The following is a 15,514-nucleotide window of genomic DNA, read 5'->3' as shown; positions in this document are numbered from 1 at the left end:
AATATCAGGTAATGTACCAGAAGTCAAAGAAAAATCCTTAGAAAAGAGAGCAAATTTAGAGATGTTGAGCAATTCGATTTGAGCTCTGTGGTAGCCATTCTTCACTTCTGCATTTGGCATTCTTGGCGACAGCTGAACGAATCAAATTGCTCATCTATACTCACAATTCTTTGTTATTATGGTATTCTATCAGCAATACTAGCTGAAATAGCAATTTCAGGTAGCATATAGTGGTATTATTATTAGAGTATTGTATTATATTAGTACATAGCACAATATGATAGTACTTTATCAACATTTATCAATACTGTCTAATCCTCAGACAGTGCAAACTTAGACTAGACAGTCTTAAAATGTCTTTCGTAGTGGCTCATGCGGTTTGGTAAATATGGTGAATTTATAGTGCATAGTCAAAGTTTACATCACTTATTAGTTGGCTTATATTGTGCCTGAAATTTACGCCAACATTTTGGTAATTTTTTTTACCCTACGGTATCATATGAGGTCATGGCGCTTGTTGGACAAGGCGCAGTAGGTTATTTAAATCAATTTTAATAAATAAGACATAATAAAGAGTCCAGCTCACCACATTCGCACAAATCTCTAGACTCATCCATTCGGCACACGGATCCATACACAGGGGTATGTCAATAAGTAGAATAAAGAAACAAGTGGTCCAGCACTCTGTCTATTTCACAAAAAAGTGGTCCCAAGATTTAATCCATTGTAAGGCATCACATACAGTCCAATGTGAGAAGACCAACGCTTTTCCAATTCTCGGTTCTTAATCTGAGCTTAAAAGTGGAACGGTACTTTCAACAAACTTTGCATACATAGTACAGGCAAGTATAAGAACATTGTAATATTTTTTTTTATCAGAGAACTCCTTCCTTCTACACTTATGAGTTCCTTTTTCCTCTTCCCCGTACCTCCTAAACTTAACATACACTTTGAAAAAAAAATAGCTCAAACAGACTGCCAGCTCACTGTAGTGTCATGCTACATAGCCCACTCTGTAGATTGAGGAGTGGGAGAGAGGATCGCAGTGAGGAAAAAAGGTGGAGAGAGACACAGAAAGATCATGCTGAATTTCCTAACAAGTCTTTTAGCACACCCCAGTACTAAATTCACATCAAGACATCTCAGACTATAACATTTCCTCCAAGTTGATGCACCTGGTCTCTGTGCGAAAAAGAAATGAAGAACAGGAATCCGTCTGTGTGTTTTGCTTTGTATAGGAGAGATCATAACACCCAGTTTTCTCCCAACAGCTCACAGTCGATTGCAAAGAAGGACATCGAGCTTGTAGAGAGGAAAACTGGTGAAAATACAGGATAAAAATTATTTAGTGACCAGAAATGGTGTTGGAATCCCCGCCAGGGCCATGGGGTACTCGGTACCGGGTCCGGTACTTAAGGGATGTGTCATGGCGGTGGTGACCCAGTCCGTGGCCCTCGGCGCCCAAGTAAAAGGGACGGTCTTTAAAGGGGTTTGTTAAATAATAAAAGTTTGTGACGCCACCTGTGGTACTTGGTCAGGGGTGACTGATGCTGCTTAAAGGGGTCCTCTGGGGTGATGTTATGGCAGCAGGGATGTCATTGCTTCCCACAAGTGAAGCTGGGTCCCCAGGGATCCCGGAGTGTTTGGCAAGGATGGTGTGGTGCCAGAAAATAAACGGAGGACACAGGGTTGCAGTCTCTTTACCTGGTTTACTGATGGTAGACAGCCACAGTCCAGAGTACCAGCAACAGGTGTTGGTGAGGTTCCGTCAGCCTGGAAGTAGTTACAGATCCCCTTTCCAGGTGAGGTTCGTAAGCCTTCCGTCTCGCGCTTTTAAGCGAGTTCCTTGCTGCCTGTGGCTTCTGTCAAGGTCCTCTCTCTCCTGTCCTGGGACAGTACCTGCATGGTAGGCGACTCGAACCTGTTTACAGAGTCTTTATCATAACTCGGGCTCTGTGTGTTGCTGTACCTTCAGGTTGGGGTGCGGACAGTCGACTTAAAATCTACTGTCCTCCGGTTCTACTGTGGGACATAAAGTACTCCACAGCCTCGGGCTCCCGGTGCTCGGTTTCTGTGCTTCAGCTTGGAAGGAGCGCAACCGCAGCTCCCTTCCAGATCCCTCGTTCTCCTGTGCTTCTCCCCTCAGGCACTTGCTATCAGTGCAACGTTCTGGCTTTTCCTCTCTGGCCTGGAGCTCACAGCACCACACGTGGCTGCACAGCCTCAGCTCTGCTCACACTCCCCTCTCCTCTACTGTCTCTCACAATCTCTCCACTCAACTAACTAACTCCTCCTCCAGACCAGAATATATATATATATATATATATATATATATATATATATATATATATATATATATATATATATATATATATACATATATCTGGGGGAAGCTCCCCTGTAACCGGGCTCAGAGCTCCCCCTTCTGGCCTGGAATTAGAATGTGCTGCACATAGATGTACTACCTGTTAAAGGGATCTTCCCTGCTTCCAGGCATGACATCACCCTCCCCCGAAAGGAAGGCAACATCACTGTAACAACCGGTTACCTGGGATGTTACACTGTTATTCTTCATGTTTACAACACAGGTTATTCTGAAAAGTTACTTGAAAGTACGTTTACCCTTTAAGAACTAAGCATTCGAAGAGCATTGGCCAGTTCACATTGGGCTGTATCTGTTGCATTACTATGGAATAAAGCTTGGAGTCACTTATGAAACAGAGTGCTGGACCATTTGCATCTACATTTTTCATAATAAATATGATACAAGTCATTAAAGACAGTTTGGGATTTTTTTTGTCCCGAGTTATGCCAAAGTTCATGTGAATTTATCTTGATAAATATGGCCCCCGTGTCAAATTATCTTTCTGCCCTTCTAGGTACTTTATAATAGATTATTGTCGTTACGTCCATATGTAGAAAACAGATCACAAAATGCTAAAAACTAGAAGTTACATATCAGAGCATTCTACTAGTGATATATTTTTGGGTGTCTAGATAAGCAGACATGCATGTGTCATATTATATACAGTATAAACAGACATGCATGTGTTATATTATACAGTTGTGGCCAAAAGTATTGACACCCTTGCAATTCTGTCAGATAATACTCAGCTTTCTCACACTGGGCCCTACATTATGCTGCAAAATTTGTTGGTAGTCTTCAGACTTCATAATGCCATACACACGGTCAAGCAGTCCAGTGCCAGAAGCAGCAAAGCAACCCCAAAACATCAGGGAACCTCCACCATGTTTGACTGTAGGGACCGTGTTCTTTTCTTTGAATGCCTCTTTTTTTCTCCTGTAAACTCTATGTTGATGCCTTTGCCTAAAAAGCTCAACTTTTGTCTCATCTGACCAGAGAACATTCTTCCAAAACGTTTTAGGCTTTTTCAGGTAAGTTTTGGCAAACTCCAGCCTGGCTTTTTTATGTCTTGGGGTAAGAAGTGGGGTCTTCCTGGGTCTCCTACCATACAGTCCCTTTTCATTCAGACGCCGACGGATAGTATGGGTTGAAACTGTTGTACCCTCGGACTGCAGGGCAGCTTGAACTTGTTTGGATGTTAGTCGAGATTCTTTATCCAACATCTGCACAATCTTGAGTTGAAATCTCTTGTGAATTTTTCTTTTCCGTCCACATCTAGGGAGGTTAGCCACAGTGCCATGGGCTTTAAACTTCTTGATGACACTGCGCACGGTAGACACAGGAACATTCAGGTCTTTGGAGATGGACTTGCAGCCTTGAGATTGCTCACTATTTGGTTTCTCAAGTCCTCAGACAGTTCTTTGGTCTTCTTTCTTTTCTCCATGCTCAATGTGGTACACACAAGGACACAGGACAGAGGTTGAGTCAACTTTAATCCATGTCAACTGGCTGCAAGTGTGATTTAGTTATTGCCAACACCTGTTAGGTGCCACAGGTAAGTTACAGGTGCTGTTAATTACACAAATTAGAGAAGCATCACATGATTTTTCGAACAGTGCCAATACTTTTGTCCACCCCCTTTTTATGTTTGGTGTGGAATTATATCCAATTTGGCTTTAGGACAATTCTTTTTGTGTTTTTTTCATTTTAGACAAATTAAATGAAGATAATAATACCAAATAATTTGTGTTTGCAATCATTTTCAGGAAGAAACTGAGTATTATCTGACAGAATTGCAGGGGTGTCAATACTTTTGGCCACAACTGTATATGTGTTCAGCATGGGCTGCATTGTAATATTTCTCCTAATACCACTTCCCGCTTTACAGTTTAACCTCTGCTGATTTCACATGAAATTAACCGAGTTCCTGTTTTATTTTTCATGTATAACAAACAGTCATTAATACAAACCAACAAATGCTTCACTTAGGAAAATCTAGTGACCAAATAAGTTTGTAGACAAAATTTTTCCTTTCCATGGGAAATTTAAATTTCAAAGCATTAAAGAGAATCTGTTTTTGCTATGTAATCTGAGGACAGCATGAGGTAGGCGCTGAGACACTGAATTCAGTGAAGTATCACTGAATGAAAGTTTTATCACTAGGTGATTATCATTACCCTTACCACAGTGCATGTGAGTCGTGGTCTGACCACGCCCCCTCCTCTGACAAGCAGCTCACTGTCAATAGGCTATGTACACACAGAGCCTGGTGAGGGTGAGGTTAGCTTTCGGAGCGCTGGAATCGGGTCTCTTTTCCTACATTATGCTGCTCTCAGATGAGGAATTAAAAAACAGTGACAGATTCCCTTCAATGCAAAATATTGCAATTTATATTTCTGGAAAATAACTTAACTACTGGGTCTCTTCTATTCTTGTAGCATTGTAAAAGTAACAAATGACAATGTTTCGTCCTCAAGGGCCTTGTTCAAAGCAGGGGATAACATAACTGATAGTAAAGCCTGATGCACACAAACACACTGTACCATAACTTCCCACTCTGGCCCACCAGACTCCCCAAAGCCCCTGGATGGATAGAAAGAGATGATGTATATTAAAGGAGTCTGCCCTAGTGAGAGATTCTCTTTACAGTGGATGTGACTCATTGAAAATACTACAGACTTTGAGGCAGGATTCGGCGTGCCTCGTAACAGCCTCCAGAACACAGCTTTGTACATATAACTAGGGTTGAGCGACTTTGACTTTTTTAGGGTCGAGTCATGTTTCACGAAACCTGACTTTTTGAAAAGTCGAGTCGGGCGAAATCGGCCGATTACTGCGAAAAGTCGAGGATCGGCCGGAACACGAAACCCTATGCACGTCAATGGGGAAAATTATTTTTCTCTCTCTCTCTCTCCGTCCCTCCCCTCCAGCACAGAAAATCTCGTGTTACACATTGCAAATCCCTACTGCGCACAAGCGATAAAATGATGATAGGCGTGCACGCCCCTAACCCCTATGTCATCACTCTGCCCACGCTCTTTCATTGGCTGAAAAAGTGGCGCTAAACGCGTCATACGAAACGCAACTTTGGCGCCAAGATCGCGTACCGAATGGCCGACCCCACACAGGGATCAGCTCGGGTTTCATGAGACGCCGACTTTGCCAAAAGTCGGCGACTTATGAAAATGACCGATCCGTTTCGCTCAACCCTACATATAACACATGACGTCTTATGTTGACATGTGGTTGCTACACTCTGGGTCATTCATCCAACTTTCCAGATGGAATATCTACACCGTGCTGCGTGAGAAGCCAGCCACACGCTGTGAAATCACTTCTGTATGGAAATTGACATGCGGTACAGATTTTATAGCAGATTTTCACCGCAAATTTCTAAATTTTCAGTACATAGAAAGAAATACAATTCAAATACAATCGATTTTTTTCTGACATGTGGACGCAATACCCTAAGAATACTTTAGAGCACATATTGGCTCACATTTTCCATTTACACACAGATTTAATCTAAATAAGACTATGCAGACCTATTATATTAGTGATCTTGATCTACTGTATGTAATGAGGGCAAACTTTATATTCTGCCTTACCATATAAGAATTAAGAGTTTATCCTTTAAAAAATGTTGTATGTTACTTTAAATTGACTAGACGTTTTCTGATAGGCTATCCAATGGTTTAGCTTTTTCTACTTGTACTTCAATGCAGTTTGATCTTCTTGGTCTGATGAAGCTGATGAGCTTACTTTGAAAATCCATGTCAATATAGCTGAATAATTATAAAAATAGCTGTATGACTAAAAGTGTAAAATCAATCCCTGACCACTTAAGCTGCTTAGATCCTCAGTGTGCCTCCTCACTGCTGCTGCTGTTGAGATCTTATACTGCTCAGTAGAAGCTGTCATTCAGACAAAGACTTAATGCGCATGGACTCATTATCTCTAGCTAGACTCATTAATGCTTATTTTAATATCATGATTACATAGCCATTATAAAGCCTTCTTCAGACATTCGTGTATCCAGTACGTGTTGTATACGTTTTCCTCACAGATAACAGGTACCCATTAAAACCTACAGTGCTATGCGCATGTCCGTGCTTCTACATGGATCGTGTGTCCGTGTAAAATGCATGGAGACATCCATTTTTTTTTCCAACAGCACGGATGACAAAGGCCAGTGCAAGTCTACATGTCCATGAAAAACACATATAGCATACAGATTGCATCTGTGTACCATCTCTGTACCAGCCGTGTGTTGTCGATGTTAAACACTAAGTATAGGAAGTGGTTTGTTATTTATTCCTTTCTTTATCCATAACAAAAAAAACACTCATTACACACTGATAGTAAAAATAGACACATGGACACACAGAAGGTAAAAACAGAGACACTGATAAAAAAAACACTGATGACACCGGTACTGGTTGTTCACGTATGTGTTTTATATGGACGTGTGAAGGGGCCTAACAGGGATTTTTACAGTGAGTACACCTGCTACAAAAGTTCTAACAGATCTGTGTAATAATTTACACAATTTGTAATGTCAAATTTGATGACAAATTTGCTTTATGTGTTAGATAGAGATGTGCGGACCCCTGGATGTTCGTGTCCGGCAGATTCGGACGAACAGTTACAAAAAGTTCAGGTTCGGGTACCAGAACAGTACCTAGACACGAACCCGGACCCCATTTACTTGAATGGGGGGCCCAAACATCCCATATTTGCCTCACTGTAATGTGCGTGACAGCGCGGCAAACACCGTTTCTGTACGGCGGTAAAATCATTACCGTCGGTCGTACACCTACTTTTCCCATGCTGTCAAATGACAGCATGAGTCCGCACCTGTGATTGAAGGTAACAAGTTTACCTCCGGTCACTGGCATCAGCTGATGGGACTACTACTCTCATCAGCCTATGTCTGCTGCCGCTAATAACAGCGAGAGCAGGTGGCGAATGATCGGAGTATTCATCAGCCAGCGCTGTAAATAATTTTTTTAAAAAGGCGTGGGTTTGCCTGTGTTTGATAACTAGTCAGGCTCACAGATAGGGGCTGCAACCCTCAGCTGTGAGCTTTAGCAAGTCTGGTTATCAAGAATTAAAGAGGTTTTTAATTATTTAAAAAAACAGTTTTAAAAAACAGCATGGGGTCACCTCACTTTTGACAACCAACCAAGCTAAAGCAGACAGCTGGGTGCTGGTATTCTCAAACTGGTAAGGGGCCATGAATGAATAACAAATCAATATTGCCCCCCAGCCTAAAAATATCAGCCCTCAGCCGCCCAGAAAAGGCGCATTATTAAAGAAATTGTGGTGAACTCTCTGAGCTCAGCGCTGCACCGTGAGACTTTCTCACTGTGCTAGCAGTGATCTCACCGATGTCACTGCAGTTCATTTGCTTGGCTGGGAACACAGCCTCAGTGACCAGCGTTAACCTCAATGACATCACCACTAGTCACTGATGCTCCGCTCGCAGCAGCTCATTCCCCAGTGGTTCTCAGCCTGGACGGTCGCATCTTGGCGCTGTCCAGGTTGAAAACTGTTTATCACCGAGACATGGATTACGGCGTGGGGCAGAATGATGGACAGGTGAGGGACATTGTTGATTTTTTTATTTTTGTTTCATTACAGGAGATGAGGGATTCAATGGAATGAGCATTAGGTGAGTACAGAACTGTGTTATTTTTAAATAAAAAAGTAATTGTGAGTTTTGTTTTATCTCAAATAAAAGACTTTATTCTGGCTGTGTGTTTATTTACAATACAACTATAGGATTAGTAATGGATAGGTGTCTTATAGACGCCTCTCCATTACTAATCCGTGGGCTTGATGTCACCGAACAATATAAAGGTGACATCAACCCCACAAATATGAACCCCACTTGCCACTGCTACAGGGAAAGTGGGAAGAGCCCGGGCAAAGCACCAGAAGTGGCGCATCTAATAGATGCACCTTTTCTGGGTGGCTGCTGGCTGTTATTTTTAGGCTGGGGGGTCAGTATCCATGTCCCCTTACCAGCCTGAGAATACCAGACCCCAGCTGTCTGCTTTAACTTGGCTGGTTGTCAATAATTGAGGGGACTGCAAGCCATCTTTTTATTATTTATTTAAATATTTAAAAGAAATTGGAGTGGGGACCTCTCTATTCTTGATAACCAGTCAAGCTAAATCAGACAACTGGGGGCTGGTATTCTCAGGCTGGTAGTAACAGTGTTGCACCTTGGCAGCTCTCTCTCTTTTTTTCCTTTTTCATATACTTATTCATGGGAACCTCAACTATATGGTATGATAAAAACTTGGGCTATTTGAGATTTATTTAATTTTCTTGATAATGATAAGTAATAATAAACATTTGTGCTTATTGCAACCATTAAAGGGAATCTGTCACGTTCTCTGGCTGTTCTCAAACTCTTATACAGTAATGGACAATAAAGTGTTGACACCCTTGAAATTGTTCTAGAAAATGAAGCAATTCTCCCAGAAAATTATTGTAATTACACGTTTTGTTGTACATATATTTATTTCCTTTGTGTGTATTAGAACAACACAAAAAAACAGAACTATAAAGGCAAATTGAACATAATTTCACACAAGACCAACAAAATGGGTAGGACAAAATTGTTGGAACCCTCAGCTCAATACTTCAAGGGTGCCAACACTTTTGGCCATGACTGTATAGCAGTAAGCATGGAGATTTATTTGATTTGAAACGTTCTTTTATAGGGCTTAATAATGTTTCAATCTTTGAAAAGTTAGCATATCCATGCTGAAGGATTAAAGCTAATAAGACAGAACTAGTCCAGCTGGTCGTCTATTCCCTGGACTAGTCCTGCCTCAGATCTTCTAATCACACCTCCTTGCGTGTGACTGACAGCCTGCATACATTACTCACTATGGGGGCACAGTTATGTAGGCTGTCAATCATGCTCAGGGAAGAGTTATTAGAAGATTAGAAATATACTGTATACTAATGAGGCAGGAGGTCTACGATGGTGAAGGATTTAGGTTCATTTTTTAAAGACTTGCAGCATTAGTAAACCCCATAAAATGCCTTATCAGATTAAAGCACTCCAAATGCTATATTAGCTGCTAGGAACAGTCAGGAGACTTAACAAGTCCCCTTATAAATGTTGTGCCTCCACTGAAGTCTGTAAATAACAGGCTTTCAGTACAACTGACTGTGAAGAAGAGAAAAGTAAAGGCTCATGCAGAAGTCTGTGGATCTCTGTTCTATCACGCACCACAATATAAGGATTAGTTGCGGATCTCCCAAGCGTGACCACCTCATAGAAATACAGTGGGTACAGAAAGTATTCATACCCCTTTAAATTTTTCACTCTTTGTTTCATTGCAGCCATTTGATAAAATAAAAAAAAGTTAATTTCTTTCTCATTAATGTACACTCTGCACCCCATCTTGACTAAAAAAAAACAGAAATGTAGTCATTTTTGCAAATGTATTAAAAAAGAAAAACTGAATTATCACATGGTCATAAGTATTCAGACCCTTTGCTCAGTATTGAGTAGAAGCACCCTTTTGCGCTAGTACAGCCATGAGTCTTCTTGGGAATGATGCAACAAGGTTTTCACACCTGGATTTGGGGATCTTCTGCAATCTCCTTGCAGATCCTCTCCAGTTCCGTCAGGTTGGATGGTGAATGTTCCATCCAGTTCCATCAATTGGGTTTAGGTCAGGGCTCTGGCTGGGCCAGTCAAGAATGGTCACAGAGTTGTTCTGAAGCCACTCCTTTGTTATTTTAGCTGTATGCTTAGGGTCATTGTCTTGTTGGAAGGTGAACCTTTGGTCAAGTCTAAGGTCCAGAGCTCTCTGGAAGAGAAGAGGTTTTCATCCAGGACATCTCTGTACTTGGCCGCATTCATGTTTCCTTCAATGAAAACCAGTCATCCTGTCCCTGCAGCTGAAAAACACCCCCATAGTATGATGCTGCCACCAGCATGTTTCACTGTTGGGATTGTATTGGGCAGGTGATGGCACTGCCTGGTTTGCTCCACACATACCACTTAGAATATCACCAAAAAGGTCTAGCTCCATCTCATCAGACCAGAGAATCTTATTTCTCATAGTCTGCGAGTCCTTCATCTGTTTTTTTTTTTTTTTAGCAAACTCTATGCAGGCTTTCATATGTCTTGCACTGAGGAGAGGCTTCCGTTAGGGCTGGAGGGCTGCAGTGATAGTTGACTTTGTGGAACTTTCTCCCATCTCCCAACTGCATCTGTGGAGCTCAGCCACAGTGATCTTGGGGTTCTTCTTTACCTTTCTCACCAAGGCTCTTCTCCCACGATTGCTCAGTTTAGCTGGACGCCAGGTCTAGAAAGACTTCTGGTGGTCCCAAACTTCTTCCATTTAAGGATTATGGAGGCCACTGTGCTCTTAGGAATCTTGAGCACTGCAAAAATTCTGTTGTAACCTTGGCCAGATCTGTGCCTTGCCACAATTCTGTCTCTGAGCTCCTTGGCCAGTTCCTTTGACTTCATGATTCTCATTTGGTCTGACATGCACTGTGAGCTGTGAGGTCTAATATAGACAGGTGTGTGCCTTTCCAAATCAAGTCCTATCAGTTTAATTAAACACAGCTGGCCTCCAATGAAGGAGTAGAACCATCTCAGGGAGGATCACAAGGAAATGGACAGCATGTGACTTAAATATGAGTGTCTGAGCAGAGGGTCTGAATACTTATGACCATCCCATGTGATATTTCAGTTTTTCTTTTTTTATTAAATTTGCAAAAATTTCTACATTTCTGTTTTTTTCAGTCAAGATGGGATGCAGAGTGTACATTAATGAGAATAAAATGAACTTTTTTGAATTTACCAAATGGCTGCAATGAAGCAAAGAGTGAAAAATTTAAAGGGGTCTGAATACTTTCCGTACCCACTGTATCACTGCAATACCTAGACAAGCTATCAAACTTGGGGTTATTTAGTTTGGAAAAATGAAGTCTTTGGGGGCGATCTTATTACAATGTAGAAATATATGATCTTTTTACACCTAAACTTGCAACGGTGACAAGGGAGCATCATGTGCGTCTAGTAGTGAGATTATGGAACTCTCTGCCACAACATGTTGAGATGGTCTATTAACCCCTTTCTGCCATCTGACGTACTATTCTGTCCATGGGACCTAGGCCCTAATTCACATGGACGGAATAGTACATCACATGCGATCAGCTGCAGTCACGGGGGGAGCGCGGCTGATCGCAGCCAGGTGTCAGCTGATTATCACAGCTGACACCCAGTACTAAGTGCCAGGAGCGGTCACGGACCGCTCCTGGCACTTTAATCCCCACTTTAATCAAACAAGATCGCAGCGTTCTGGTGGTATAGAGAAGCATCGCACAGGGAGGGGGCTCCCTGCATGCTTCCCTGAGACCCTCAGAACAGCGCGATGTGATCGCGTTGTTCTGAGGGTCTCCTCCCTGCAGGCCCCTGGATCCAAGATGGCCACAGGGTTAATGTGAAAAAAATGATTTTTTTTTATTTACCAAATGGCTGCAATGAAACAAAGAGTGAAAAATGTAAAGGGATATGAATACTTTCCGTACCCACTGTATATGAAGCGGTCATGCTCTGGTCGAAGACCCGTAACCAGTCCGGTCATAGAGGTCTGTGATTCGACAGAGATCCACGAGCTTCTGCATGACCACTAAGGTTGAACTGTTTGTACTGGCTGCATTTTTGTAAGGAAATTTGGCAATAGGATCAACACTCCTAAGCCATCTATACGGACATGCTAGACATAGAAAGATTAATAAAATGGTACCTTTATATTGGATATTTTTTGTGTTATCCCAGAGAAATTCTCATCTACAAATCTTAAATGTAAATTTGCTGTTAAGATCTATAGGCCGGGCATTGGTCGAATATGCATAAGAAGCTGCCTCCAGAGCTACCAGTGTGACATGTAATGACTGACAGTCTGTGTTCATAATAACATACAGGTCTGTAGTGAGACCAGAACTAATGCAGTACAGCAGAAGTAAACTTTGCCCAATTACAAACATATGCAGCCGCAATTGTCCTCTCATAGTGTTGGCAGCTCTGCAGCAGAGCTGTGCCTGATCATAATCAACACAGCACAGCAGAGTATAACTTTGTCTCATTGCAAACAAATTTGCAGGGATATCAGCTCTGCTACTCTGGCCTTCCCTCTACACTTGCTTCTTGTGAGATGGAAGATGAAGTACTATAAGAGGAAAGCAGTGCGAATGTGTTAGTACCACAGAGGTGAACAATTTCTCATTAGAGTGAAAGCTCAGCTTTACTCTGCTGGTTCTGATCTCACCGTAGAGCTGTATGTAAGCATGAGAGCAAAGTGTCAGCCATTACATATCACATTCGTAACTCCCCCTTTAATTGAAAATAATCCCTGGAGGCAGATTCTCATGCAGATCAGTGTCCGGCCCATAGATCTGAACATCTCATTTGCATCTAAGAAAAACATTTCTCTGGAATAAGACATCGGAAGGCAGATATCAAGGTATCATTTTATTCAGCTTCCTATGACCTACATGTCCATATAGACGGCTTAGGAGGGTTGATCTTACTAACAGATTCCCTTTAAAGGGTAACCGCATGAGAACCCACCATTACAACAGTATTAAGGTCCATAGTTAGATTCACAATTGTTCATGCTGTATGTATTCTTAAGTGATGTACTTAGCACAACTGATTTATCGCCTTTCTGATGTCACCTACATTATAGAAACTGAGCTGGTAGCGATGTGGCTGATGATAAACTTTATCTTTCTGATAAAACCCAGTAGACTCGTAAATGCAGCTCTACAAGGTTATATAACGGGCTGTAACTCGGGATCAAAACAAGATAAGTAAAAAGCTGCTAATCTCATATCAGCATCTGTTGTGTCTGACAATAAACAATAAAATGTGCTCAAAATGGCTCTCTCTTTTAAATATGATATTATTGGTCATAAATGAAAGCAAACATCGTTACTATACAATAAAGTGTGCAAATATGTGGAAAATAGATGCCTTACTATGAACGTAACCTTGAACTTCAGGTTTACACTGTCAATAGTTGTACATTCTTCTAGAGGACCCAATATACATTAACATTTGATGACCCTACTGATTTCGGCAGGACTGGCCAATCATCTGATCTATATGGGGGCCTCCCTCCCAACTCTCTTCTGACAATTGATGTTGGAGGATCGTCATATTGAATGTAGACAGGTGATCATTTTTATATCCCTTGAAGTAACCTGCTGTCAGAGGCGTCTGCACTTTATTCCCTCTACATAACTCACGAGTTATATGTGCAATTGTATGGGTTCGGTAGAGATAGCTGCTAGACTAACAACCTCATTTGGCCTACAGCTATTTGATAGGGATTGTCACCTTTTGAAGAATTTAAATGAACTGTCTTATGCTCTGAAGTAGAAGTTTGCTGCCGCGAAGCCTCCAAGCGGTGTGCTACTGCTTGACTGAGAGGTTGAAACAGCAATCATTGCACAGAGTTAGTTCTCTGATGCTGTATATGAAGCAGCTTTGCCTATGAAGCTAAGTAGCCCAATAGCACTGAAGACGGCCAGATCTTGAGCTAAAAGTGAGCTCATACTACCCCTGCTCAGTTTCCCGTTATATCCATGAATGAAGATGGGAATAACCCTAATAATCAAAGTCTAGTCTTATAAAAGGTTTCTATTGTAGTTTCCAATGCACTGTTTTGTTACTTAATTCATTTAAAATCTCAAACTTGTTCCTGGGAATGGTCTCCAGAGCATGGAATATAGAGTCAGTGGGACAATATATACATGTTTTTTCCCCCATTTGTCATGCATTACCATTCCAGCCACTAATAATTAAAACTGGCATTATCAATTGTGTATATAGCTGAATAATTTGGACTATCTTCAGAAATGTTACGAAAGAATTCTCTATTATTATTATACATCTAATGTATCTCATTGGGGATCCACCTACCTTCCATGCTTGGTTCATGGTTCATGATTTCAAGTTTTCTTTGAAAACACCAGGGCACACTCTTTCTTTTCTCTTTGATGGATTTGTCCGACATGTGCGTGAGCCATTTGTCTCCATGTTCATGCAAAAAAAGTGGATTGATGACGAAGAGGGCGCCATTCTCTGATGTCACCTGTATAGAGCAGAACTGCAGTTCTGGTTTAGCGCCCTGTGTCAGATCCAGTTTCATGCTCTATGTGTAAAATTCTTCATGTACTTCATACACGCTCTCCAGATTCCTGAAATTAAGTACAGGGAAGATAATATTGTAGAATCCGCTATAATTTTCTCAAATCACTTGCACATAAATAAACAGGAACATAGACAGCACTTCACATATTCACGGAGACCGATGTAAGTCATGTTTTATCATCCTGGTAATGTCTTTACTAGAGGATAGGTCTTAATAAGCTACTAATGGAGCCACTAAATGGCAATAGATGGATATTAGATAGATAGGTATGGGATAGATAGATAGATAGATAGATAGATAGATAGATAGATAGATAGATAGATAGATAGATAGATAGATAGATAGATTTATTCAAATCCACATGTCAGTGCGACGTTTCAGCTCCATTGAGCTTTTCTCAAGCAGTGGATACAGGTTCCTTAGTGCATATATATAGTGCTTAACCATCCTTAATTACAGCCATTTGTGTTTAATTATATACAGATATATCTAATAAAGTGCATCTGTGCAAATTTGTGCATTATGCATGTAAACAATCTGTGGACCATGCCGTTCTTACCGCCGCAGGGACCAGTTACTTGTGGAGGACGCCATTGCTTCTGTCGGCGTTCATAGATGTCTAATGCGCATGTCTGTTACGTCATACCGCTTAGTTGAACTGCAGGTCAATGGAAAAACTCGGCGCATGCGCAATAGCGCAAAATTTCGCCATTTTTCTGAAGACATAGTTCCTAGAGCTTTAAATGTATATATACAGGCGAAAAAGAGCGTATTATTGTGCTTTTCAGCTGATTAGAAGTATGTGAGTGAGCACAAAAGCATCAAATGACGCCACCTATCTAGGATATACATACCCATTATCGCTACCATTCAACATAAATACCATTTTTATTATTTTGTAATTACCAGCACCGTATATGCTATATATGGACTACAGTCCATGCCA

General features: G+C 41.3%; 1 protein-coding gene across 4 annotated transcripts in view; it reads right to left on the bottom strand.

Moving 5' to 3' along the window:
- Positions 1-15,514, bottom strand: part of LOC143815549 (ras and Rab interactor 3-like) — a 70,716-nt gene that overhangs the window by 31,505 nt on the left and 23,697 nt on the right. For all 4 annotated transcript variants that reach the window (XM_077294862.1, XM_077294861.1, XM_077294859.1 and 1 more), the window contains exon 2: positions 14,337-14,614. In XM_077294862.1, the coding sequence (XP_077150977.1) occupies positions 14,337-14,565 (229 nt within the window). In that variant the 5' untranslated portion in view covers positions 14,566-14,614. The remainder of the gene's footprint in view (positions 1-14,336; positions 14,615-15,514) is intronic.

Source organism: Ranitomeya variabilis, chromosome 3, assembly GCF_051348905.1.
Source record: "Ranitomeya variabilis isolate aRanVar5 chromosome 3, aRanVar5.hap1, whole genome shotgun sequence".
NCBI lineage: Eukaryota > Metazoa > Chordata > Amphibia > Anura > Dendrobatidae > Ranitomeya > Ranitomeya variabilis.
The sequence above is the reverse complement of the archived record's forward strand: the minus strand, read 5'-3'. Positions and strand labels throughout refer to the sequence as shown.